At 42.2% G+C, this 26007-nt stretch overlaps 1 protein-coding gene across 2 annotated transcripts in view; it reads right to left on the bottom strand.

Moving 5' to 3' along the window:
* The window catches only part of MMEL1 (membrane metalloendopeptidase like 1), an 892805-nt gene that overhangs the window by 124680 nt on the left and 742118 nt on the right, over positions 1–26007 (bottom strand). For both annotated transcript variants that reach the window (XM_069239922.1, XM_069239921.1), the window contains exon 8: positions 17812–17877. In XM_069239922.1, coding sequence (XP_069096023.1) covers positions 17812–17877 — 66 coding nt within the window. The remainder of the gene's footprint in view (positions 1–17811; positions 17878–26007) is intronic.

A 26007-nucleotide genomic window follows, 5' to 3' on the forward strand; every position in this document is an offset into this window, starting at 1 on the left:
GAGTGACTTATTGTTGCACTTATGTCTTATTCCTTAACAGGAGACTCAGCATATCCAAACCTCCCTCGGTTATTGACGCCGTAGAGGAATCCAACTACACCAGGGGAAGTCCGTTTCATTGAGGCCCCTGGAAGAACAGGGTGGGAAGTGGAGCAGACTTTTGGGCTCCTGAAGGCCATATATCACTGTCTGGACAGGACTGGTGGATCCCTCCTCTACTCATCCGGGAAAGTGTGTGAAATCACTGGGGTGCTGCATGCTCCACAACATCTCCCTGCGGAGGAATGGCCTGTACATCCCAGAGGAGGGGGAGCCTGCAGTACCACCATATGAGAATCCTGAAATGACAACTGAAGATGACAGTGATGAAGAGGAAGGAGCAGACTTGTAAGAAGATCTCATCCACAGCTACTTCTCATGAGTGTAAGTATGTCATGTGATATTATGACTGAGTGTACAATGAGCTATAGTTGTGAGAATGTGTGGCATTTAGTGTTTCGGGAACAGCTGGGGAGCTGATATTCTGCAATTATCAGCCAAAGGCTAATTGATAAAATAGCTTTTGACACATCCCCACCTTGATGATGGTGCTTTGTTTGTGTCTGTTTCCGTGCAATGTAATTTGTTTTCCAGATGCATACTATGTGACTTGTGCCATATGTATGGTTTCATACGTAAACTCCTTAATATGTTTGTTGTACAGGTACCTTCACCATGACATCTTCATGTGGGCATTTGAGAGTTATGACATTGACAGGTATGTGATGCTGTTCTGACATAAGAAGTGGACATGGATTGGTCCAGATAATGTAGGTAACATAGTTTGGGTGTATGAGACCTGTGCAAAGACAGCTTGCACCATGTTTGGATGGAAGTTCAGAAGTGCCCATTGGATTTGTTTTGTGTCCTTTGGTGGGCCTGATGCATCATGTGTTTCATCGTGTGGTCATAAATTATGTAGTCCTAGCTTACAACCAAGTCCTTTTCCCTGCACAGTCTTTTTATATGGCCTGTATATAGCTGTAGATATGCCATAACACTGACATATGTTTGTGTCATACCACCTGTTGCATGATCATTAGATTATGATGACCCTGTGATTAGGAATTGTTGTACTGCCCTCTGTCTGTACCTTGGATAACGTGATGTTGAACTACTTTGGTGTGGTATGTGATAACGCTCAAGCTGATGACATCAACCACTTCAATGTTTACCTATTGTACAGGACAATGTCTGACAAATTCCTTCCTTCGGTGGTCTAGAGGTCTGAGCCTATAAATATGTTCATTTACTCAGTATGAGTCAATCGTTTATGATTTCCAAAAGTTCCAACATATTGACAGCCTTTGTGCTGAACGCTGTAATACATTTTTTAGTTTGACCAGACACTTTTATGCATGTGTTTGTGCGGGATGGTTGTACTCCTCAGCTGGAAACTGTGCACATGCAACATATCCCATCTTGAACAAGTACCTTGGATCATCATCATATGGTTCACATGGTGTGACATATCTACTTGGCAAAATATGAAAAACAAATCAGCAGACAATGAAGTGATGGGTGATTTTATTGTGAAGCTACGACTAACAGAAAATATATGTGACATGATTCATCCCCCCAAAAAATGCAAAGGGGTCAGTCATGATGAATAAAATCATTGGAGTAGATGCCACACCATTGGAAGTCCAAACTCTAGACTACTCCTCCCATTGGAAATGGAAGGTGGTTCAGGATCAGTCCATAAAGTGTATGTGTACCACACAAAGGATGTCCTTAAGGAAGAGGTTGATGCAGGCAGTGGTGGGTGTCTTGCCATCCGCACCTGAATTCTTTGCTGCATGTCCCTGCTTGCAGGAGGTGGGGGATCAGCTGCTACAGAGGCAGAGGTGTCTGTGGCTGGTTGTGCCTCTAGAAGGGCATCCATTCCTGTGGCTGGCACCAATGCCGATGAGCCTGCTGTTGATGAGCCAAAGGAAGGGGTTTGAAAAGCCCTGCACAGGGTGCTGTGTATGCCCCTCAACCTTCCTGTTAGAGAGGCCATGTTGGAACTGTGGGCCTCCATCTGTTCACACATGTCCCTATCCATGTGCCTTTGTAGCTGCTTGATTTCCTGGAGTTCAGTCCCCACCTAGCCCATCACGCCTTGCAGCTTCTGATAGACCCCCAAGATGTGGCTGATGGTGTCCTGGCCAGGAGCAGCCCATGTGGGTTCACCCTGCTGGCTCACAGCATCACTCCCACGCACCCTACCCCCACAGGTCTGTGCCCTTGCCACAGGGTACCCTCTCTAACTTGTTCCTGGACCCTCATTGTCTGAAGTGTTCTGCTGCAACTCAGGATCCAGGACTGAGGAGCACAAGATGGTGGACACTATGCTAGGGACACAGGTTGGGGAGCGAATGCTTTGCTGTGATTTTGACGGAACAGGGGCTAAGAGGGAATGATGTGGGCACAGTGAGACTCACTGTTGTTGTCTGACCAGGTTGCCCAGATGGGCCAGAACTGCCATCCACGTCCAGGCATCTAGGAGTGTTTTCATCACTGAGGGATTCATCCGGGGGGTAGTGGTAGTCTGTTCCGTGTGTCCAGCTGCATATCCAACTATTGATGTAAAACATACATTGTTCCTGGTTGCATTGTGACATCTACCTCTAAAGGTTTTGTGTTACAGTAAGTAGAGAGCCTTGAATAAAGTAAAGTTGTAGGTAATCCAATTGTGCCAAGTAACCATGGTATTGGGTGATTTGACATGACATGTGTGAAGCATGTCAACCAAATTTGACTCAATCAGCTGATGAGATGTGCAGATCAGTTGCACTTTGGAGGATGGCCTGAAAATGACCTTTTACCACCAGTGCAGCCAACACAGTAGAGCGGCAAGATTTGACTTTGACCATTTGGAGGCTGAGTTGAGTGGGATGCAGGCAGACCCACAACTTTATTGCATATGTGACTAGAGTAATCATGCGCACAGTGCTGGGTCAATGTGTCTGCTGCTGCTACCAATCTGGTAATGCAGCTTGAGGCCTTAAGAATACTTGCTGTACACACTGGGTAAGGTATCAATCCTATTCTCAATAGTTTCATCTTGGCTTAGCAAGTCAAGGTAGAGCTAGGTAGACAGACATATCTCTGATTTGAGCATGATCTGTACTTGATCACTTCCAGGTGGGTACACTTCAATTGAGAGTTCACAAATAGAAGTTTTTAGAAAAGTGACGCCTGCACTGATGGTTGGAGTTACAAAAAACAGGAGTTACTGAAACAGGGCCTGCTGGGGGTTGCAGTCAGGTAACTCTCTCTACTCCACAACACTTGCCAAATGGTATCCCTCCAGGTGAGTAAACTTCATTTGAGAGTTCACAAACAAGGGTATTTGGCCACGTGACCACTGGGCTGGTGGATAGAGTTGAAGAAACAGGGCCTGCTGGGAGTTGTAGTCAGGTCACTCTCTCTGCTCCCCAATGCTTGACAAATGGTATCCTCCCAGGTCAGTTCACTTATTTTGGGAATTCAGAGGCAGGGGTATTTGGACAAGTGACCACTGGGCTGGTGGTTGGAATTGCAGAAACAGGGCCTGATGGGAGTTGCAGTCAGGTCACTCTCTCTACTACACACACTATACAAATGTTACCCCCTCCCCCAGATGAGTAGACTTCATTTAAGAGTTCACAAACAGTGGTATGGACAAGTGACCACTGGGCTGGTGGTTGGAGTTACTAAAACAGGGCCTGCAAGAAGTTGTAGTCAGGTCACTCTTTCTGCTCCCCAACACTTGCAAATGGTATTCTCCTAGGTGAGTACACTTCATTTGGGAGTTCACAGACAGGGGTATTTGGACAAGAAACCACTGGGCTGGTGGTTGGAGAATCCGGGCCTGCTGGGAATTGAAGTCAGGTCACTCTCTCTACTGCACACACTATACAAATGGTATCCCCCAGGTGAGTAGACTGCATTTGGGAGTTCACAAACAGGGGTATTTGGACAAGTGACCACTGGGCTTATGGTTGGAGTTACTGAAACAAGGCCTACTAGGAGATGCAGTCAGGTCACTCTCTCTACTCTTAAACACTTGACAAATGGTATCCCCAAGTGAGTAAACTTCATTTGGGAGTTCACAGACAGGGCATTTGAACGAGTGACCACTGGGCTGGTGGTTGGAGTTACTGAAAGGGGGCCTGCTGGGAGCTGCAGTCAGGTTACTCTCTCTACTACACACACTATACAAATGGTATCCTCTGAGGTGAGTAGACTTCATTTGGGAGTTCACAAACAGTGGTATTCGGATAAGTGACCACTGGACTGGTGGCTTGAGTTACTGAGTAACAAGTAAGTAGACAAGGCCTACTAGGAGATGCAGTCAGGTCACTCTCTCTACTCTTAAACACTTGACTAATGGTATTCTCCTAGGTGAGTACACTTCATTTGGGAGTTCACAGACAGAAGTATTTGAACAAGGGACCACAGGGCTGGTGGTTGGAGAAACAGTGCCTGCTGCGAATTGCAGTCAGGCCACTCTCTCTACTGCACACACTATACAAATGGTATCCTCCCAGGTGAGTAGAATTCATTTGGGAGTTCACAAACATGGGTATTTGGACAAGTGGCCACTCGGCTGGTGGTTGGAGTTACTGAAACAGGGCCTGCTGGGAGTTTCAGTCAGGTCACTCTCTCTACTCCCCAACACTTGACAAATGTTATTCACCCCAGGTGACTAAACTTCATTTGGGCGGTTCACAAACAGGGTTATTTGGATGAGTGACCACTGGGCTAGTGGTTAGAGTTACAGAAACAAGGCCTGCTGGGAGTTGCAGTCAGGTCACTCTCTCTACTATTCACACTATACAAATGACATCCCTCCTGGTGAGTAAACTTAATTTGGGGGTTCATAAACAGGTTTATTTAGAAAGGAGACTACTGGGCTGGTGGTTGGAGTTACTGAAACAGAGCCCGCTTGGGGTTGCAGTCAGGTCATTCTCATTACGCCCCAACACTTGACAAATGGTATCCCCAGGTAAGTAAACTTCATTTGTGAGTTCACAGACAAGGGTATTTGGACGAGTGACCACTGGGCTGGTGGTTGGAGTTACAGGACCTGCTGGGAGCTGCAGTCAGGTTACTCTCTCTAGTATACACACTATAAAAATGGTATCCCCCCAGGTGAGTAAAATTATTGTGGGAGTTCACAAACAGAGGTATTTGGACAAGTGACCACTGTGCTGGTGTTTGGAGTTACTGAAACAGGGCCTGCTGGGAGTTGCAGTCAGGTCATCCCTTTACTCCCCAACACTTGAAAATATTTGGTATTGCATATCTGTGTGCAGGCTGCATTTAGGTTTGAGCATTTTGGGACATACCATGAATCCTAGAATGTGTTTTTGGTATTTTGAGATTTACAGGCACCTTTTGAACATATGGCATGTGATGGGCCTTGGTAACTGTGGTGTTGGGTTCAATAATATACACTGACAGTGTTACATCTCAGATACTCAGGGTATTGAATGTTGGTGAGGTACATGAACAAGACAGGTGCGAAAGCTAAGCTGTGAACATGCATGACATTGAATTTGTTGTGACAGTTTTTGTGTTGCAACTTCACAGACTCCACTCCCCTAGGTATTCCTGTCAAGCCCTCAGGATGCGCAATAGCCAAGAACTCCTCCTCCCAGAGAAAGAGTATTAACAGGGCACTGGGAGGGCCACCTACAGTCTTCTTGGCCTGGAGCTGGTGCCTGAAAACCATTGAACATACCTTGCTCTTGAGGTCGTTCCACCTTTTCTTAATGTTCTCCTTTGTCACAGGGTGGTGCCTACAGCATTCAGTATGTCGACTATCCTGTCCCACATTTCCATTTTCCTACTGAGAGGAGTATGCTGGACTTGGGCTCCAAACAATTGTTTCTCTACTCTAATGATTTCATCCACCATGACTTTCAACTCATCCCCTGAAAATAGTGGCGTTTTGACACGTGACATGACTGGAAAATAAAGAGGGTGACAGTGACTAACTAAACAAGACAAGTGTATATTGTGAAAAAAAGAGGCGATGTGTGTGAAGGGTTAAAATGGGATGTGAGAAAAAGGGGCTGCCTTATGACAAAAAAATTGACAACAAGAGGTGTGGTCTGTCTTGCTGTGCTGCAGTGGAAATTCAAAGGATTGTGGTCTGTGAAGGGGTGTGTTTTATAGTGTCCTTTGCAGGTGTGTCAACTTGGCCAATGTGTGCCAGATGTGTTGTGGAATTCATCCAATATGCACTTGTCTGTTACTTTGCTGACCGTGAACCACGGTGGTCGACCGCCATTGGCTGACTGCCACGAGGGGACCATCATGCCGACTAAGCGTTTGTAATGTGCTTGGTGACTGACAGCACAGGAGGTCAGATTGCCTGCATCCAAGCCGATGCACCACTGGCGGGTGTGCCTTTTTTGCTTGGGGGTCAGCAGTTTGGCCTGTATAACTTGTAATACGGCGGTCTGGGGACTTTCAGCTTGGCAGTCTTTTTAGAACCACCAGCATTGCAGTCTGGTGGTTCCACTGGCAAACTTGTAATCAGGCCCTAAATATTTTAACAGATTCAGGCTATTTCTAGGTCTGTCTGTTTTTCTAATTCTGGCACCCTTGTTGGCATACTTGGCAGAAAGTTTAGTAAAATTAGGTGCCTGAAATTCATTTTGTTCTCAATGGAATTGCGAATAAAAAAAGGCTTTTTTAAATGTACAAAGCCCTATCTGCGATTCAGTAACCTATTACCAAATCGCAAATCTGGTTTGCGATTCAGTATTGGGAAGGAGCGTGTTTATGGCGCCCATTCCTAATACCCAATTGCAGTGCTATGTGTGAATGTTTTGTGACTGAAATGCGGGTGCAAAATGTTAGCATTTTACCGCTTACTTCAAGTAGGTGATAACTTAGTCGCAAATGGGAAGGGTCCCATGGTCCACTGCCTACTCTTAAAATATTAAAAGAAAACTTTTCATTTTTTTTCAAACACAACCCATTTTCCTTTAAGGAAAACAGGCTGCATTAAAAAAAGGATTGCTTTATTTAAAAACAATCACAGTCATGGTGGTCTGCTGACCCCAGCTGGCCACCATCCCTGTGATTTTCACGATTCCAAATGGGTTGTAAACTGAGTCCTACCTCATTAATATTCATAAGGTAGGTCTATTGGTGACCCACTGCGAACCGCAAAATATGTAACATAAACATTAATACATGAGTGTTTGCGATTGCTAAACAGCGAATCACAAACATTCAGTACCTGGTAATCGCAAACGATTACTACGTACATCTGGCCCATAGTGCTCACTTCCAACTTTAGCTTGGGCAATTTTCTTTAGGTTTTACTCAGCTTGTATACAGGGCTGACTTTAGCATTGGGCGCACCTGGTGCAACAATCTTTGTTAGCACCCCCTCCCCCATGACCTCCTTCTTCACGGATTCCCTCACTTCTACACTCCAATGGTGCCCCTCATCTCTCCTCAGCCCTCTCTCACAGGTATTTATTTAGCAGAACTACTTATTCCAAAGTAGACTGTCAAAACGCTTTACATCACAAATATATTATACAGAGACAATGAGTCATATCAGTGTATAAATCAATGTATTTGAAATATTACTTAAGTCAATGAGGACTACAAAGTGTACGAGTCAAATGTCATCCATACTCATAGGCATTATGGGCCAGATCTACAAGAAAGTGGTGCATCCAATCTGGTGCGCCACTTTTCTTGTGCCACACTTAGTCCCCCTAACGTCCCCATGGGAGCACTGTATTTACAATACAACACACCATGGCGCACGTTAGCACGATAACGTCAGAATTTATGACGCTATAGTGGTGCTTCGCTGGATTAGCGCCATTAATTATGGTACTAGTCCAGCAAAGCACTAGGGAGTCCCATAGGTTATTACGGGCCCGTCACTTTAACGCCAGCAATGTGCAGGTTTTGAAAATGACTGAAAAAATGACACATTGAAATCTTCTAGATTTCACTTAGCAAGTTTTTGCATCATCCCTACGGGGGAACGCCCCCCTTACATACATTGTGCCTGGCGCAGGCAGCATGTGGTGTAAGGGGTTACAAAGTGGTGCAATGCTAGCATTACACTACTTTGTAAATATGGCGCGTCAGAAATGCCTACCTAATGCCATATTAGTGTAACAAAAATGACACTAATGTGGTGCAAGGAGGCGCAAGGACCTTGTAAATCTGGCCATATATGTTCAAAGTGCTTTGTCGAAGAGGCAGATTAAGTAGGTTTTAAAGATGTGCAGCAACCACATTGACTGAAAAAGAGTGAGCACAACAGCCTCATATTTAGTTAGATATGATTATTTTGCTTTCTCCTCTAGTGCTGGCATAGCTGAGGCTGCCTTGCGCCAGGACACACACACTTGTACCATAGTGGAAAAGTAATTGAGTGACGTCAAGATTAGATTTTATACTGGATGGGTACCCTTCAGCACAGAATTCTATGCTTTGACAAAGTTTAATAGTCTATTGCTTTGTATGTGTGCTGTATGATGCAGCACACATGCAAAGTTGATAAGATTTGAAGAAAATACCTTTTTTGCCCAACACTTGTCTCGAGGAGGCTGGTTATTTCTATGTCAATCTCTTTCTACCAAAAGTAGATGGTATTATCTTCCAAATTCATGGATGAGTTCATGGGGCTGAGCATGTATCACCCATAGCAAGTCTCCTTGACATAAAATAAAGCAAAGTGGAACTTTGTGTTACTATTGGGCTACTGTCCAACACAATTCAGGTTTTGCACTGGAAAGTAAGCACCAAAACAACCTTTTGCACCAGGTTTGCATCACTTCTGTGATGCAAACTAGGTGAAAAGTGTTTGTAACCCCGCCCCATAAACCTAGCACAATGATTGGGGTGTCAAACTAATAAAACTGTATTGCTACCAAAGGAACCCTGTTTTAGCAACCTTAGAATACCAAAACATAGGAGAAAAACAATAACGTTCTAAACCTATACCTTTCAAATTGCATGCAGAGGTTTGATGACAGTGAAAAGGTTTGTAAGTTACGAACTCCATGCAACAAAAGATCTTTGTAACAAAAGCAATAACCCACTGAGCTGTGTTAAAAAAACATATTTGATTGTTATCTGTTGTGGTGCTTTCCAGGCGGAGAATTGACCCTCTATTCTACTATATCATGAGTCAAAACTGCGGCTAGCCAAATGGCAAGTGCATTAACAATACTGCTGGAATTATCCCCTGAAAACTGTCAGATGCACAAAGGTCGTTTTTAACTTGGTTCAGCCTATCATGTAGAGGGTGCCTCTTTGGCCTTGGCATCCAGTGCAGCAGCACCAGGCACACCAACCTAAAGACAGCACTGCTTGCATATGCACTGTGGAAGTTATCCGAAACAGATAGCTTCTTCTTTGTGAATGTTTGCTGCCTGCTCTTGCCAATTCAGTCACAAATCATTGCTTTACTACATTGGGAGCCACAAGGAAAGGGGAAAGCACATTTGGTGCCTATTTTCCTTTGTGGCTTGCTAGAGTTTACAATGTGTGTACTTTGATTTGCAATGCATATGTGGACTGCAATGCACAGTTATTCCTTGTAGTTAGTACTTTACTTTCGCAAGGTCGTCTGCACTGGCTTTGTGAATGTACGTTATTATGTGAATCCTATGGACGGGATAAATCTACCTATAAGCTTGATCATAATACAAAAAACAAAAGAAAACATATAAAATATAAAACATTAACAATCAAAAGTTAAACAACACTTGCAAAAGTGCTTGACAAAGGAGTCAGATTGACTATTCTACTTCACATTCAAGCAAAATCAGGTAAAGCGTTGTACTATGTAGGGGTCAGATTTACTTTTCCCACTCCAAAGTAAGGAAAAGCAGGGAAAATGTTGGACTTTTGGGGTGGTCAGGTTTACTATTCCCACTCTAATGTAAGCAAAAGCAGTGAAAGTTTTAAATAAAAAAATAAAAATACATACCAACATAAAATCAGTAATACATACTCAAAATAAAAATGTGTGCTTTATACATAAACTACATAGTAATTGAAAAAATAATTACAAAATAATGTAACAAATCAAAAACAAAATAAGAACATTTTAAATAAATACACTCCCCTCCCTAGTGCTGAAGAAAAAACAATCAAAAACACAATAACAAATCTAAAAAAAGTACTTTTCCCTCCCTACTGCTAAAGAAAAAAACAAAAACTAAAAATCAGTAAAATGATAACAGTGAAATTGTAGATAAACAGAACAAATTAAAGCCAACAAATAACAAATATAAAGATGTAGTTTGCAAAGTTAATTATTAAATACACTTATCAATGAAGAAACAACCAACTGAAATGCATTACATAACTTACATAACATATGATCAATTAAATAAGTTATGTTACCTAACCCAAAAACCTACTACAGAATTATACATTAGTAATTAAAGAAGAGAAAAATATAACATACATAAAAATCACAAAATATACTTAAATTATTAAAATAATAATTAATTAGTTAAACAATTCTGATAATTGATTACCAAAGAAATATTGAATTACCTTGCAACTATTTCTTGGAGAAACAAACATTTCTAATTCAAATAAATTCTGACCCAAATCCCTTACAAACACAGAAATCAGTTACTTAATGATGAGTTACTAATTAAATGTAAAAAATAATTACACAAAAAAAATTTCAAACTATTCTAAAAAATTAAAGCAATTGTATCGATAATACTAACACAGCAAATGAATATATTAAGCAATGTGTATTAGATTAATTTCAAAACAATATATCATACAACTAAATTGAACAAAATTATGTACATATCAATATTGTTGAAAACAGTATTACATACATGAAAAAAACAATATTCTTACTTTCAACATCCTTGATTTTTTGTATTGATGACATTTTGACAAAATATTCATGAACCTCTACATCTTTTAAACAATATTCTTGTCACTCACCAAATAATGAGAGAACATGGTACAAGTCTATCGTAACCAAATGCGACCCCTAAAGAAGCATGTTAGACAAAAAACGAAGTCGCACATATGCAGTGTTACTGACAGACAACAGCAAAACGTAAAACTTGCATAAACATATTTCTCATACCCACTCACCAAAAGATAAACATCTAAAAGAGAATTTTCGAAGAAAACCTCCTAATGCACAAACATATGTTCTACAATATGTTGTCTTATTATTTTTGCAAAAATAACACAAAGAGGGTAACCATGGCAGTAATCAACAAAGCAAACACAATAGCACTTAGGTCAGAGGTAGAAAGGTATTACAATTAAATACATCAACCAAATAACTGCCTGTGGTCACTCACCTGCTGTCACTACTAGAAGCTTGCCAATGCAATTAGCCTTTCAGCACATGGAAGAAGATGCACACTACTGACTATGCTAAAGCATAACAATATGTACCAAAAAAGACCACTCACTTACAGTAGTGCCGTTATTCCCTTAGGATAACAACAAATAGTAAATAAAGGTCCAGATGCAAGACCTCAATCCGGAACTACACTGACCTGTCTAGGAATGCATTAAAAATCCCACTCGCTAACCCATTACAACTCCACACAAGAAAAAAACACCTCTTACCATGGAAGTGAGGACTGATCTGTTATGTGCGATTCAAGACTGTCTATTGATGGCAAAATTGATCCTATAATCGTTTATTTGCAATGATCTACGGCAATTAATTGTTGAAATCAGGCTCAATGTGACTTGCCATATCACCTTATCTGGATACAAAACCAGAAATGGCAACACCACTTCTAGAATATTGGTGGCTTACTCCTCCTAAAAGAGGCCACTGAAGGCACAGAGATAACCATCAAAGATCCCTTGAGCCACCCTTTTGTCTACTTTAGCCAGAAAGGATAAGGATATGTCAGCATCAACGTCTAGTTGGCATGTGATGCCAAGCTACACTTCATCACATACTCTAAATGCTTTCTACTTTCATGTCATGCTGCATCCATTCTGGCACTGGGTAGAGTTTCTGTAATCATATGAAGACAAATATATTACAAATATTTGCAGGTAGATGAGTAGACCATATGAACACACTCTCACACACACACAAGTGTGTGTGCACACACTCATACACAACCACGTCTCTACATGATATTTCTATCACCTATAAACTACCAATTCTACCTTAAAGTATCAGTGGATATGTCCTGAAAGCACAGATGATAGTAACTGACCATAGGGTGGTAGTTACTGAAAAAGAGGTACAACCAAGCACATATTTCTGTAAAAAAATACTAACAAGGCTGCCATTAGGGTGCTCAAACAGATATTTCTATGCCCACATCAAGGCATGCATGGAAACCAAGTTGAATCACTGATGGTAAGAAACCTCCCACTGGGCTGTTACGGTAGCCCTCATTACACTTAACTGATGCCTCCCTATCTTGAACAACTAGAAACAACCTTTGTTTGGATAGGTCATCACTGGCACCACTGATGCATGGGGTTGTCTGGCAACCAAAGCAACGATGGGAACATGTAACAGTAACCGAGAACAAGAGGGTGACTCTAGCATAATGTTTGAGGTTTTCATAGATAAACAGGTGAAGACTGCACACGATCCTATAGTCTCATATTTGAGGTATTGTTATAAGAATCCTGGGAATCTCCTGAATATTTCCACCAGATAATTTGCATATACATTTAAGCTACCACAGACTCTGGGCTTCAGGGCTAACTCGGATGGCCCACCCACTGCAGGCACAACAATAACAGGGGCCAAATACGGGGCAGATGAATTTTGAATGTACAGAAATGGCCACAGTGGTTTATGCTAAGCAAAGGTGTGGTGCTTGGAGTTTTTTTAACCTGAATACCTGAGGCAGAAGCATCTCTAACTGCACACAAAGATAAACGATGTAAATCACAAGAGATATACTGAAAACAGATAAAGAAAGTTCAACATAGTGAGTCCACATATAAACTGACTACTGTTTCTGTTATCACTAACATTATGAAGGTATTATGCCCGTCTTTAAAATAACTGGTCCATATTCCCATTTGTCCTCAATGGTTGGGTAAGGACATTTGGCACTGGCATAGTATTGTGTATTCCAAACAGTAGGGCAATAATCTTTAATTTGGAATTCCACAACATGTCAGGATCGCTTTTTTGGATTCATTGCAATGGCCCTCCAGGTTTCCAAAACTGTGGCACATAGTGACCCATCCAATGCTGCCTTTACTTGCTCTATCCCATTCCTTGATGCCTCCAGTCATTCATATAGCTTAAAATATCAGTCTGTGTCTTTACTCTTCTCCCTGTTAACCGCCAACATCAGACTCAGGCTCCTCGTTACTAGGATGGCGGTCATGAGACTGCCAGCCTCACAGTGGCAGCCCTACCGCTGTGGAGCCGGCGGTAAGGACTGCTAAAAATAAGAGTTGTGAGGCTTAGCAGATGCCAAGCCTCCCCAACCCCGCCAGGCCCGCCGGTGCAGTTGCACTGCCGCAGCTAGCAGGAAGCACCTCCAGCCCTGCGGCAGGCCTCAGCCTGCTGTCTGGATTATGGGGCTATAAAATGGCAGGCTTTCTGTGGTGGCTACCCGGCCACGAAGACCCTGGCGGTTTTGCACCCAGCGACAGGAATCTTCATTCCTGTCCCTGGCACACACACACACACATGTCCCCATACATGTACACATCCCCCCTCACCAGTCCACACACTCACACCCCCCACACCCCTTCACACACGCATGCATATACATACACACCAATTCAGCATACCCATACATGCACACAGACACACCCACTCAATCCCATTCATCAACACAGACACCCCATTCACGCGTACATACACACACGCACGCACGCATTCAGCACCCCCTCTGCAAACATGCACAGATGCACCCAAACACACAGAGTCCCCCTCTTTGGATGGCCACTTACCCCCTCAGTCAAGGGTGACGTCCGGGAGGGGATGGTTTCATTCACTGCCACAGTGCAGCCCCTTAGGGGCAGCAGTGGAGATATGTGGGGAAATCATCCACACTGGCGGAGGTCTTTTTCTGTAGTTTTCACACTGCACAGTTCCCAGACCATAGGTATGGTCTGCTCTGTGGGTGTAGTTGTTGTGGGAGGGAAGCAATGGGAGCGCAGCCTCTGCCCGTTAGCAGCAGGCCGCAACTGCAGGCAAGTGCAGCAGGGATCAAGTCAAGTGACACCCAATAGTTGATCCGTTAGCCCCATGTCGAGATGATTACACCCTCACTCACCAGCACTGTAGGCAGGATAGACCAGAGACCAAACCAGATGAGGACAGGCACTTGATATAGGGACCGGGCGCAACCACAGGGAGAGAAAACGTCCAGCGGGTCCCCCCTCCTCCGAATCTGTGTCTTTGGGCAGGTTCTAGGCAGGATGTAGGCCGCAACCCATTGCTCAGAAGGTCCCAGGCAGTGTAGGCCTACCCGTCAACCCAGGAGGAACCAGGGAGATGCCCCCAGTTCTCAGGACCCCAGCACTTGCGGTCTCTAGGGGTGCTCACCGATGGTGCAGAATCCAGATGACATTGCTGGGCTAATCAGCTTTCCTGAGTGGAAGCCAAAATGCTGCAGAGTTTCAAGTGTGCCTGGGGGGTCGGCACAGACAGTGGCCCAACTCACCCCCACCTTCCAGGGTCCGCCACAATAGCCCCTCTGCTGTCGGGTCTAGTGAAGCATTACAGGGATTCCCGCCTGCCCAAGAGGTGCATCTCTGGTTTGTCTTGGCCTGCACCCACCATCTTGCATCTCTTGGGTGCCACACTCCCCAGGAACCTTTCTGGCATCTGGCTTGTCCTGAGCCAAGAAGAGCGTCTATGGCATTATAGAAGCCACAGTGTCACCACCACTGTTCGGGGACGGGTTTGAGGGCAAGAAGTTTCCGGCAGGAAGGTCATTAGATACAGCAATCAGTGGCAGAGGACAGAGAGATGAGGAAACATGACCTAGCCGCCCGCCAACTTGGGCGCTCCCATGAAACAGTACCTTTGGTGAAGCAAAGCATCGTCATCGAAGGCATGATGCATCGCTTTTACTGCTGCACTCGGGGCGATGCATCGTCGATGGGCTCTAGGAGAGTGTATGCCATGCAGTCTTTTCTGTGCTGCACTCGGAGCGATGAGTCATCAGCGGGCCCTGCAGCACATCGTCATCAGGCCATGCCGTTGTGTGAATCTGATGTCATCAGGGAGCTACTGAGTCGCCTGTGAAGATTAAATGCGTTGATTTTTCTGCCAAACTCAGAGCGATTAATTGTTTTTTGAAGATTTCAGCTGCAAAACCCACTTTTGAGACCCAGGACTACAGAGGGGCACCTCAGGCACAGGTAGGACTCACAGATGGCAGAGTCAAGCAGCATCAGGAGAGTTGCAAGCAGTCTTTGATTTCCCTGAGACTGCAGAAGAAGAGGGGGCAAGCCAGAAAGCTCCCTGAGACACTCTAGTTCAGCAGGATGGGTCTTTCCTTGTCCTCAGGAGGGCAGAGACCAGCAGGGCAGTGCAGCAATGCAGAGAAGCAATTCAGTCCAGGCCTTGCAGCACAGCAGTCTTTACTCCAGCAGAGGTCTTCCCAAGTCCAGTAGTGATCTAATTTAATGGGGTCAGAGACCCATTACTTTTACCCCAAAATGCTTTTGATGCAGAGGATGACATTAAAAGGATCTCTCTGAAGTACACAGATCCTCCTTTCAGCCCAGACCTGGCTCCAGACTATCAGTGGGAGGTAATCAGCCCCAATGTGTGGGCTCAGGCCACTACCCTTTGAAGTGTAAGTGTGAGCCCTTCCCAAACCGCCCCCCTCCAGAAGACCCATAAGTATGCAGAAGAGTACCCTATGTTGTGGGTGTCTGAAGGGAATGTACAAATGTAACTGTCACCTAGCCCATGTCAGACACGCATTGGAGACAGGTTGTAGGCACACAGGGGGTGGGAGTACAGAAATGCCCACTGCCATTTCTAAAATAGTAATAATGAATCTGACTTTAGCAGTAAAGAGGATTTATCATTACCATTTCAATGATATAAAACATGATGCAGCTACTCCTTTCTGATCAACAATGTCAACTTAAAAGTATGTTAAAGAATTCCCAATGCTGGCCAATGAAAGGAGCAGGCCTCACAGTAATGAAAATGAGTTTTTTCATTACCAGGACAGGTAAAACTTACAAAGTACATGTTCTTTCTTTTACTTACATGGCACTCTGCCCTATGGGCTACCTAGGGCCTACCTTAATGATTGACGTATATGTAAGAAAAGGGGAGTTTAAGGCGTGGCAGGAGAGTTTAAATGCCAAGTCAAAGTGGCAGTGAAACTGCACACACAGGTTCTGCAATGGCAGGCCTGAGACAAGTTTACAGGGCTACTTAAGTGGGTGGCACAATCAGTAGGAGCATTTAATTTACAGACCCTGGTTATATGGTATACCACTTTACAAGGGACATAGAAGTAAATTAAATATGACAATTGTGGATACACCAATGTTATCATGACTAGAGGAGAAGCACACACACTATAGCACTGGGTAGCAGGGGTAAAGTGTTCAGCGTCCTAAGGCCAACAAAAAGATACAGCTAAAACAGGAGGTGAAAGGCAAACAGTCTGGAGCAAGACCACCCTAAGAATACCAGGTCTAACACATGGTAAAAGTTAGTTATCACTTATGTTAGATATTGTGCAACATGGAGAATATATAGGAATGTTTGAGCCATTGTGATGCACATGGTCCTCAACATGGGTGAGGATGATCAGAAATAGGGTTTGTTAGTTTCTGATAATTAGTTATGGTTATATATTGCTGGAGGGACAGATGCAAAGCTATGGATGTTAAGTGACATTCAATTCATAGTTTCACCCATAAATGATGAGTACTTTCCTTTTCAAAAGTTACAAAATTGCCTGCTTTACGTTCACCTTCTCCCAAGCAAAGCTCCTGCATTGCTGGAAAATACTTACCACAAGGCAAAATACGTTTGTGCCTAATCAAACAAGACAAAGTAGGAAATGTACTTAGTTGATATTGTGTTTCCAAAAGTTAACAAAATGTAAACTTTATAGATTTTCCAGATAGTTCAGTTTCATTATAGTCCTAAATCATTTCTATGTCTACTGAAAACACACACATAGTGGACAGATATTGCTATGCCTCAAATAATGAGAGAATAGGGCTGTGGATTTGTAACTGCAGTTAAAATATACTGCCTTTAAATGGTGTTACACATCATTGGTCTCATCCCATGCTTGTAAGTATATAGTAGGTTGATTTGAAGATAACTGTGAATGGTATGAGGACTCTGTTACCTGGCAATTGACATGGGGAGGGGTACATTTGTGTTTTGCGTTCCCTATTTTCTAATCAGACTTAAGCTCCTTGGCTAAGCACACCTTTTTACAAAGGCTATGAAATTGCTATCTCATTCCTATTCCAGTTTTCCCCAAACTTCCCTCAGCATGGGTCAAAATAATGTTGTGGTTGGGTAGGTGATTTCGAATTCATTCAACTAAGCAAGTCATATTTTGGCAGCATATGGTAATTCCAAATGCCTGTCCCGGTCTATTGAGTGGTTGACTTACAGAAGTTCAACAGCATCACTGGCCTACACCTAAAATTAAATGGAGAAGGTGTAGTTCTGCATAAAAACTGTATTACAGTTCTATATATATTTTGTTTAATCCACCAAATTTCCACTGCACTTAGCGTTGTTTGATGATTGGAGGGCATTTGTCTCCTTTCTATAGCATAGCTGTACCAAAGTAGCCTACAGCACTTACTTACCCTTTGATAATTTCCTCCATTAAAATAATAATCCCTGGACGGCATTCCCAAGACTGGCTGGTCAATCTAAAGGAAAAAGCAAGACATGTCAATTGGTCTTACAATAACTTTGGGTAATGATCATTTGTCTTTTTAGCAGCCACCAAGAGCAGCATCAATATTTCATATGGTATCGAATAGCAATAATGGGTATCTATTTAGCCCTAAAAACACACAAACCTATACTCAATGAGGTAACAAATGTACTGATCCTACCAACCCTGGAGATGCTCTTATTCTAAAAACAGGATTGTTGGAATCACTAACCCCTGAGTAGGAAGGAAGCACTTCTGTTCCTGCTCGTGGATCATGAAAGTTAATGGTATTCTCTCAAATTCAAAGAACCATTCCAGCATAGGAGGCTGAGTAGATCCATTTAGGTTCTATGTATGGCTTCAACCTTACACACATTCTGTTTTCACTTATTTTATTCTACATTTAATTTTCATTTGTTAAGACCATGTAGACCATCATATGAACACTTAGTAATAAAAGGAACCTGCCATTCCAGACCATTGAGCTACTTTCGCACAACAAAAGAAGTGCCAGATTTCTATTTGATTTTTGAAGCCCAAAGAATTTTGAACAGTAGGCACAAATAAAGAGAATTCCATGCCTTCATTACTTTTATGACCTACTCTGAATACCAATAAGACACATACTTAGACACTTTCTAGATAGACCATACTACGCTTTTATTTATTCAAATCTAAGCAGCTTATTTCAGCCAATAAATTGTCGGGTCAAATAGATGCCAGGTTGTTACTTCATGAAAGGGATTACACTACAAATTTATTATTATTCAATAATCCACCATTTTTTATCAAACATTCTTACGGAAAAGGGATTTACGCAGGTAGAACACCACATCTTGAATTAGTTCAATGATTTCATATTTGTTCCATAAATAAAAACACTGAATATATTGCTACAAGAGATGCTCAATATATTTCACAATTGTGTTGCCTTGCTTTGAACAGTCTATGTAGGACTTCCTGTGAAAGCTGATCAGGTCTTTCACCACTTTTGATATTTCAAACATATCAAATGCAGTAGAATAACTTTATTGAATAAGAAGGTCTATAACGCACTAATGAAAGGTGAGAAAGTGGGCTGAAACATTTACATTGGGGTTGAAACCCATGATGTTTGATACTGATGCCCTACTGTTTCAAAAGAAGTATGTTGAACAGACTCCTCTAATGAAATTTATCCTGCTGACCATGTTACTCTAGAAATCCTTCATTTATCTTCTTTCATTTATTCTGCCATCCCCTTTGCTCTTTTTCTCAGCTAGCCATTGGAAATCTATCCTGTATTTAATATGATTTCAGTTGTTCTTACCACACCACCACATCATGCATCACCAGAACACTGTGTAGCCTTCAGGGTGATTCCCTGGAGGTCATGGCTGGTGCACTACTGGGAACAATAGACAATCCTTGGATCAATGTTGCCTTTCTTCCAGTGCCTTTGTCACTTGAACCACTCAAACTGGACTTTTGTGATTTTTGTGGTATTGTGCATCTCATCTGCTACAGACCTATTTGGGCTGTGCATGTTTTGAATATTTTTACCAGGATGCTGCAAAGTGTACTACTAGGACTGAGGTCATTTTTTCTTATTGATGCCCCTGTTCTACTTGTCCTTCTTCGCAAGGTTTTTGCACCTTTTCAACTGTCCTCTCATACCCACATCCCCATCTGCACTGCCCATCCATTGTAATAGGAAGGGATATTACAATCACAAAAAGCAGTGCAAGAGTGTGAAGAAGACTGGTTTAATTAAAAAGCCTCCATTAGCAAGCCATACCCTGGCAAATATCTACAGAGTAAAATAAGGGCTTTCCTCAGGGACAGTTCCTCCTAAGGAGCAGAGAAATATCTTCCCGCCTGCTGCGAACACAGCAAACAAACAAATAAATAAAATGGCATAATAATGCTATTTTAGTTTGCCCTCACGCTCGCATTGTGTACTGCGCAAGGCTGAGGGCAGGGTGTGGGGCTCCATCCTGCAAATGCAGGATGACTGCTGCCCCTTACGGTGCACATGTTGGGTTGGCCGGCTGTCTAGCTACGGACATGTGCACTGTAGACCCAGCAATCTCAGGGCTGTCAAACAGCCGGGGGAATGCTGGCACAGACCCCGAGCCTAAAAAAGAGTTCTGGCTTAGCTTGTTCCCACCAGCCCTGGCGCTCCTCTCATGCTAAAAAACAGAATTGTTCGAATCCTGTTCTACTAAGCAGGAAGGAAGCCCTTCCGTTCCTGCTCATGGATGGTGGGGAGAGCTGCATATATGGTGAGTTTGACGCCATTGCACCCCACCATATTTAAGACCTGCCAGCCACCGCTGGCCTTCATAGTACAAGGGAACAACTAACAACCAATTCAACATTAAAACCTCCCTCAGGGAAAAATACCCAACCATTTAAACTGCTCACAGTCCCCTTAACAAACCTTTGCTGCCCAACTTATTCTTCTAACTTCTTTTTCTTCTTTTCTCATAATAGTGCCTTGTTTGGTCCTCTTGAGCTCCCTAACTCTTATTTATTCATTCTGAAATACCATCAACCCTCCACCTCCAAAGCTGGCTTGTCGGTGTAAGGTCCGGGCCAAGCCACCTAAAATTTGTCACAAACCTGCCACCCAGAAAAGATTCTCCCCTGTGGTATTTTTGTGCCCCACTCCTTTCCAGCTTTGACATTCCTCTTCACCCCTTCCCTCTACTATTTGTTCACCATTTTAAGGTTAAAAAGCATGCACAAATGGAGAGGTGGCTACGCCTGAGGAAAATGGCTGCCTAACTGGACAGCTCTGCAGTGCAGAGGGACAAAAACGGCACACTCTGCTGATACACCGCCTCCAAAGACACTTTGAACAGTGCCCATCATATAAAAAGGAGTGATGCTTTCAGCGACCCACTTTTGGTGAAAACATTTCAAGGGAAACACCTCTTATAACCAAGTGATCCAGAAGCTGCCTCTCAATGCCTGACACTAAAATGGCCTACATGAGGACTCCACGTGGATGAATCTCTACTCGACTACACCAGCATCAGTATGAACATCCTACCCCTAGAGGTGAGCACTTAGTAGCACTACTCTACAACGGTCTATAATGCTAGGAACCTACAATATACAAAACTATCCTATCGACCTCAAATATGGCACAGACCCTCCCATCCTATGCCTGACCCTAAGACGCCCCCCCTATTTAATACAGCTCTCTCTAAAGCATGCTCCAGAACTTTCTCACTTCTAAATTACACACATTGGGATCCTGAATTTCTCCACCTCAACAGCAACCCAAATTACAAACAGGAAGTGCCTGAGAGTAATCCCTTACACTCCAAAGTGCTGTACCTTGCTATTCAACATTCTGCCTTGCGGCACCATATGAAGTTATTTAAGTGATACTAACCCAGGAAGGATACCAAATTTTGCACCTCACCCTACCTCCTAACATTCAGCGCCTCCATCAAGCATCTCAAGGCCTACAGAAATCCCAATAGGTGCACACAACGTAAAGTATACAGTAACGTCCGCTTTCAAAATGGCAGACTCCAAACTGCACAGATAAACCTCCTGGAAAACCACAAACACAACTCATCTAAAACTTTATCAACTGCCACTGCGAGACTGGCTCGACTGGGAAGGAACATCACCGAACTCAAAGATAGAAATACAAGGCAAACTTGTGCAGTTTTGGACTTCCTCAAAGCAGCAAATACCAAGCTCCTTCCTGTGCAACCTTCATTGAAAAATGGATCCCCCAAGAACTCAATATAAACTTAGACAAGGACTTTGAAATAACCACGCACCCAGAGTGCCCACAAATAAGCCCGCCAACAGCAAAGCTCCACGAGTTCTCATTTTCAGACGTCTGCGCTACTCACATACTGAAGCCATTCACACAGGTGAAGAAAATATAGAGAATTAAGAGGCAAGTGGCAAGGTGCCTCCATTGGTATCTCTCAAGATTACTCTGAAGACACTAACAAGAAAAGAAAGTCGTTCCTTTCCCAAAGAAAAACTTAGAAAGATCTGTCAATATAATTATCATTTCTTGATCCTGCACTAATAAAAACAACTTACAATGACAAAACCATCCTTTTTAAAGACCCTATGAACTGGACTTCTACGTGGTGGAAATCCAAGACCTGAAAATGACTTCTTAAAAACTGTGAAGGAATGGCTACCACTTAACACAAATCCTTACTACTAACTTTCACTAAGTTTCTACTCATTTAGGGCTTGATTTATACTTTTTAGCACTGCACTTGCGTTATTTTTTTACGCAAAAGAGGCACAAACTACAAAATATAATTGAATTTTGTAAGTTTGTGCCACTTTTGCGTAAAAAAATGATGCAAATGTGGCACTAAAAAAGTATCAATCAGGCCCTTAGTAACATACGATAATCAAGGCTGCCCACAAATGGCCTAAACAAGACCCAATTCATGTTCTTCCTATAATGCTGCAGAACTCTGATCGACCCATGGGATTGTTAATGCTGAAGTTTTACTAACGAATATTCACGTATTCTGAATGTTAAATTTGAATAGAAAATTAATTAAGATAGAGAAATAATACACAACTCTGAAAATGTGCCGACTTGAGTGACCATCAATAATCACAAAGTGTCCTCATTAACTGCTTATTAATATAAATCGTTACACTCATGTTCAGATTAATGTAGAAGTATGTTATATTAATGGTCAAGTATTTTGTATTTACTTTATTAATCATAGGCTTTAATTTAGCGATGTCTTGGGCCCTAGTTGTATGGCCTCGTGTCAAGTTGCATTTCTTAGGTGAATCACATAAAATGGCTGCTTAGAGAATTAGATTTGTAATTTTCCATTTCATTGACCGAATGCTAGTAACTACATTTCTTTCCCAGGAGAACTGCTTGATAGAATATGTTGTACAAGCTATTGATACTTTGTAAAACTTAATGTGTGTAAAGGCGATGTTCCTAAGAACTAACAATGGATGCACTGTCTGAATAAGCCGATACAAATTTGTTGCCTGACAAGCCCAACGACGGGAGCGGGAGAAGAGGAGCCAATCATTGACATGTGAAAGACAGTTTAGTTATATCTTAGATGTGAGGTTCTACTTTCAATGGACTAAACAGGAATGTACGATTCTTTGACCAATAGCAATGTGGGAAGAGGTTTTAGGGAATCTAACTTAACCAGACTGCACTGAGAGGAGCGACCCCCATTTTTTCTAACTTTGTTGCAGAGAAGCGAAATTCCATTATGTCTGTTCCTGAGATATTTCTATCTTGAACATTATTGCTGAATCCCGATGCCATGCTGACCGAACAGATGTTCAATTGACGAAGACTGTCGCAGCTTGCTGGACAATACTGAGGCAAGGTATAAGACGATGTTTCTGATTGCCATGTTTATTAGCTTTTGTCTTTAGGTACCAACCGCTAATTTTAATAGAGCCATAGTTAGATGTTTTTCCAAATTTGTGGTAACTAAATTGTTTTGCATGAAGCCCAACATGCTAATCTAATCAGATGGTTAGTTAGGAGACTCACTGATGATGCTTGCTAAATATTTACAACAATTGATGTATTTTCTTTGCTGACTCCAAATGTATGATATTTCTATTGCACAGTTATTCTTGCTATTGATTTGTACTGTAACTTTAGAATGTGTAGTGATCAACGCTTTAATTAAATTGAGATTCTTTAGAAGATTCGGTCAACCAGTATTGTTTCTGTATGTGTATCATTTGATTTTGAGACTAGGTTGTGTGATATTAGCATTATTAATATAGGGAAATAAACATTCTAACTTTTACATAAAGGTGTGGTTATTCATGGCCTAGGGGTCATGGTGTGTGGAAATCACTGACTCCCCAGATTATTAATATTATTGATTTTATCGCTATTGATTGGTACTGAAACTGAGTCTTATGGTGGTACCTACTCTACACGCAGTCAAAAGGTCTATCAAAGCTCTAATGTGTCCCCTAATAAACTAAGATAAGAAACCATTAAGGTGAGACACGCTAATACAGGATCTACACATGGGCGTACAAGCTCCTTCTTCCATATTACCTATAAAAGGCTGAAATATTTGTTTGAGTTGGTTCCACTTCTTCAAACGGAGACAGAATAAATAAAGTGGTCAGCAAACTACAAAACCTTAACTAAATTAACTAGCACCTACTAACCTACAAATTACCTAACAATAAACCAAACATTCTACGGTTAACCCTAACCAATAGTAAGATTTTGCTTCTCATCTTCAATGACGACCTTCAACCTGCTCTGGTTTAATCAGATTTTTAAAATTGCCTTCAACCCAATGACAGATTTATTGCAATAGACCCTGGGACGCCACTCCTGACAGGAATTCTGCATGTCAATTTAAACCCCACAAATCCCATAAACAAATGCTAAACCTGCAATTCTCTTAAACTTAAAGACATATGGAAACAATTCAATCCCACAGGGAAAAATTACTAATTTTTCCTCCCATCTGCACAATACATTGTCTTGCATCAATCAGATCCTAATTGAATAAATTCACGTCATAGCCACCTCTTTCCCAACCATTGAACCAATCCTAGTCTCAGATCATGCCTGTATTTCATTACTCTACAATATCACTTGCAATACTTCAGGAAAAAAAGCATGGAGAATGAACTGCCGCCTCATGAAGGAACCCTCCTTCAAGGAAATAATAAAAAAGAGATTGATGAATACATAGAACTCAATAGGTCTTCTGTTCCAAATGCACAAATCATCTGGGATGCCCTGAAATGCACTATCCATGGGCACGTGATTAAACTTATGTCAAAGAAAAACAAACTAGGCAACAAAACCTTTGACCAGCTAGAACTAAAAATAAAAGCATTGGAGAAAGCTCTCAAATGCACCAAAGACAAAACTCAATTAAACAATCTAATTAAACTCAAGTATGAATGCAAGATTCTGCGTAACAAAGCCCACCTCATAGTCCAAAAATTATAAGGCATCAACTTCTGTGGATGTAAGAAAGCTTGCAAAATACTTGTGTCTTATTTAAAACAGATGTGACAGAAGACAAGAATAACCTCTAAGACCAACAAACATGGCATCACATCCACAAATGACAAGGGCATCCTAAATACCTTTGTAAAATCCTACCATACCCTCTACTCCAAAAGTAATAACACATCATATGACATATGCTTAAACTAGCTCAACAAAATTAATGTAACTAAGATAGATGAATCAACAAAAGAATCAGAAGAAAAAACGCTTTCTCGCAAAGAAATCATAAACGCAATCAAAACAACGAAAGCCAAGAAGGCTCCAGGCCTAGATGGGCTCCCAGCGTCATTCTATCAAACTTAGGGTACTTCCCTAATCACTCCCTTAGAAGACTTATTCGCACACTTCCCCTCCACTGGTTCAGTGGAGGTCTTCAACGTGGAGACAGCCATAATTGTTATACTCAAAGAAGGGAAAGACCCATCCAATCCCAAGCACTACTGACCAATATCCCTCATAAACACAGACTGCAAAATGTACACAAAGATCCTATCCCTCAGAAATAAGGCCATTCTCAAAAACATAAAACATCCCTGTCAATCAGGATTTTAATCAAAGGAAGATTCAGCACAGATAATATCGGACTTTTTAGCCAAGTGACTAAAATAGGCAACCTCCTGCTCCAACAAACATGCGCAATAGCGTTAAATGCAGAAAAGGCCTTTGCTAAGGGCCTTCCTCCAAGCCTCACTCACCCCCTTAAAATTTGGCCCTTCTCTCTCAAAAATGATCCTTGCTCTATACAGAGAACCGAAAGCTAGAATAAACATCAATGGAAAATTGTCCAATCCCATTTACCTCCAACTAGGAACCAGACAAGGATGCCCTCTTTTCCCCCTACTATTTCTACTAATTCTAGAACCCCTAATTACATTGATTGGAGAAGATCCATTCATACCTGGTATTTCTTTCTCAACATGCCCACAATAGCTAGTCGCCTATGCAGGTGACGTTCTGTGTTTTACTACCCAAGCAGACTCAGCCTTGCCGCACATCATATTCACCATCAATGACTACTCTAAGATGTCGGGCTGCTGCTTCAATAAGGAAAAGACACAGGTTCTTCCTCTCAATGTGTACTGCAACAGCTCACAC

This window comes from Pleurodeles waltl, chromosome 6 (genome assembly GCF_031143425.1).
Source record: "Pleurodeles waltl isolate 20211129_DDA chromosome 6, aPleWal1.hap1.20221129, whole genome shotgun sequence".
NCBI lineage: Eukaryota > Metazoa > Chordata > Amphibia > Caudata > Salamandridae > Pleurodeles > Pleurodeles waltl.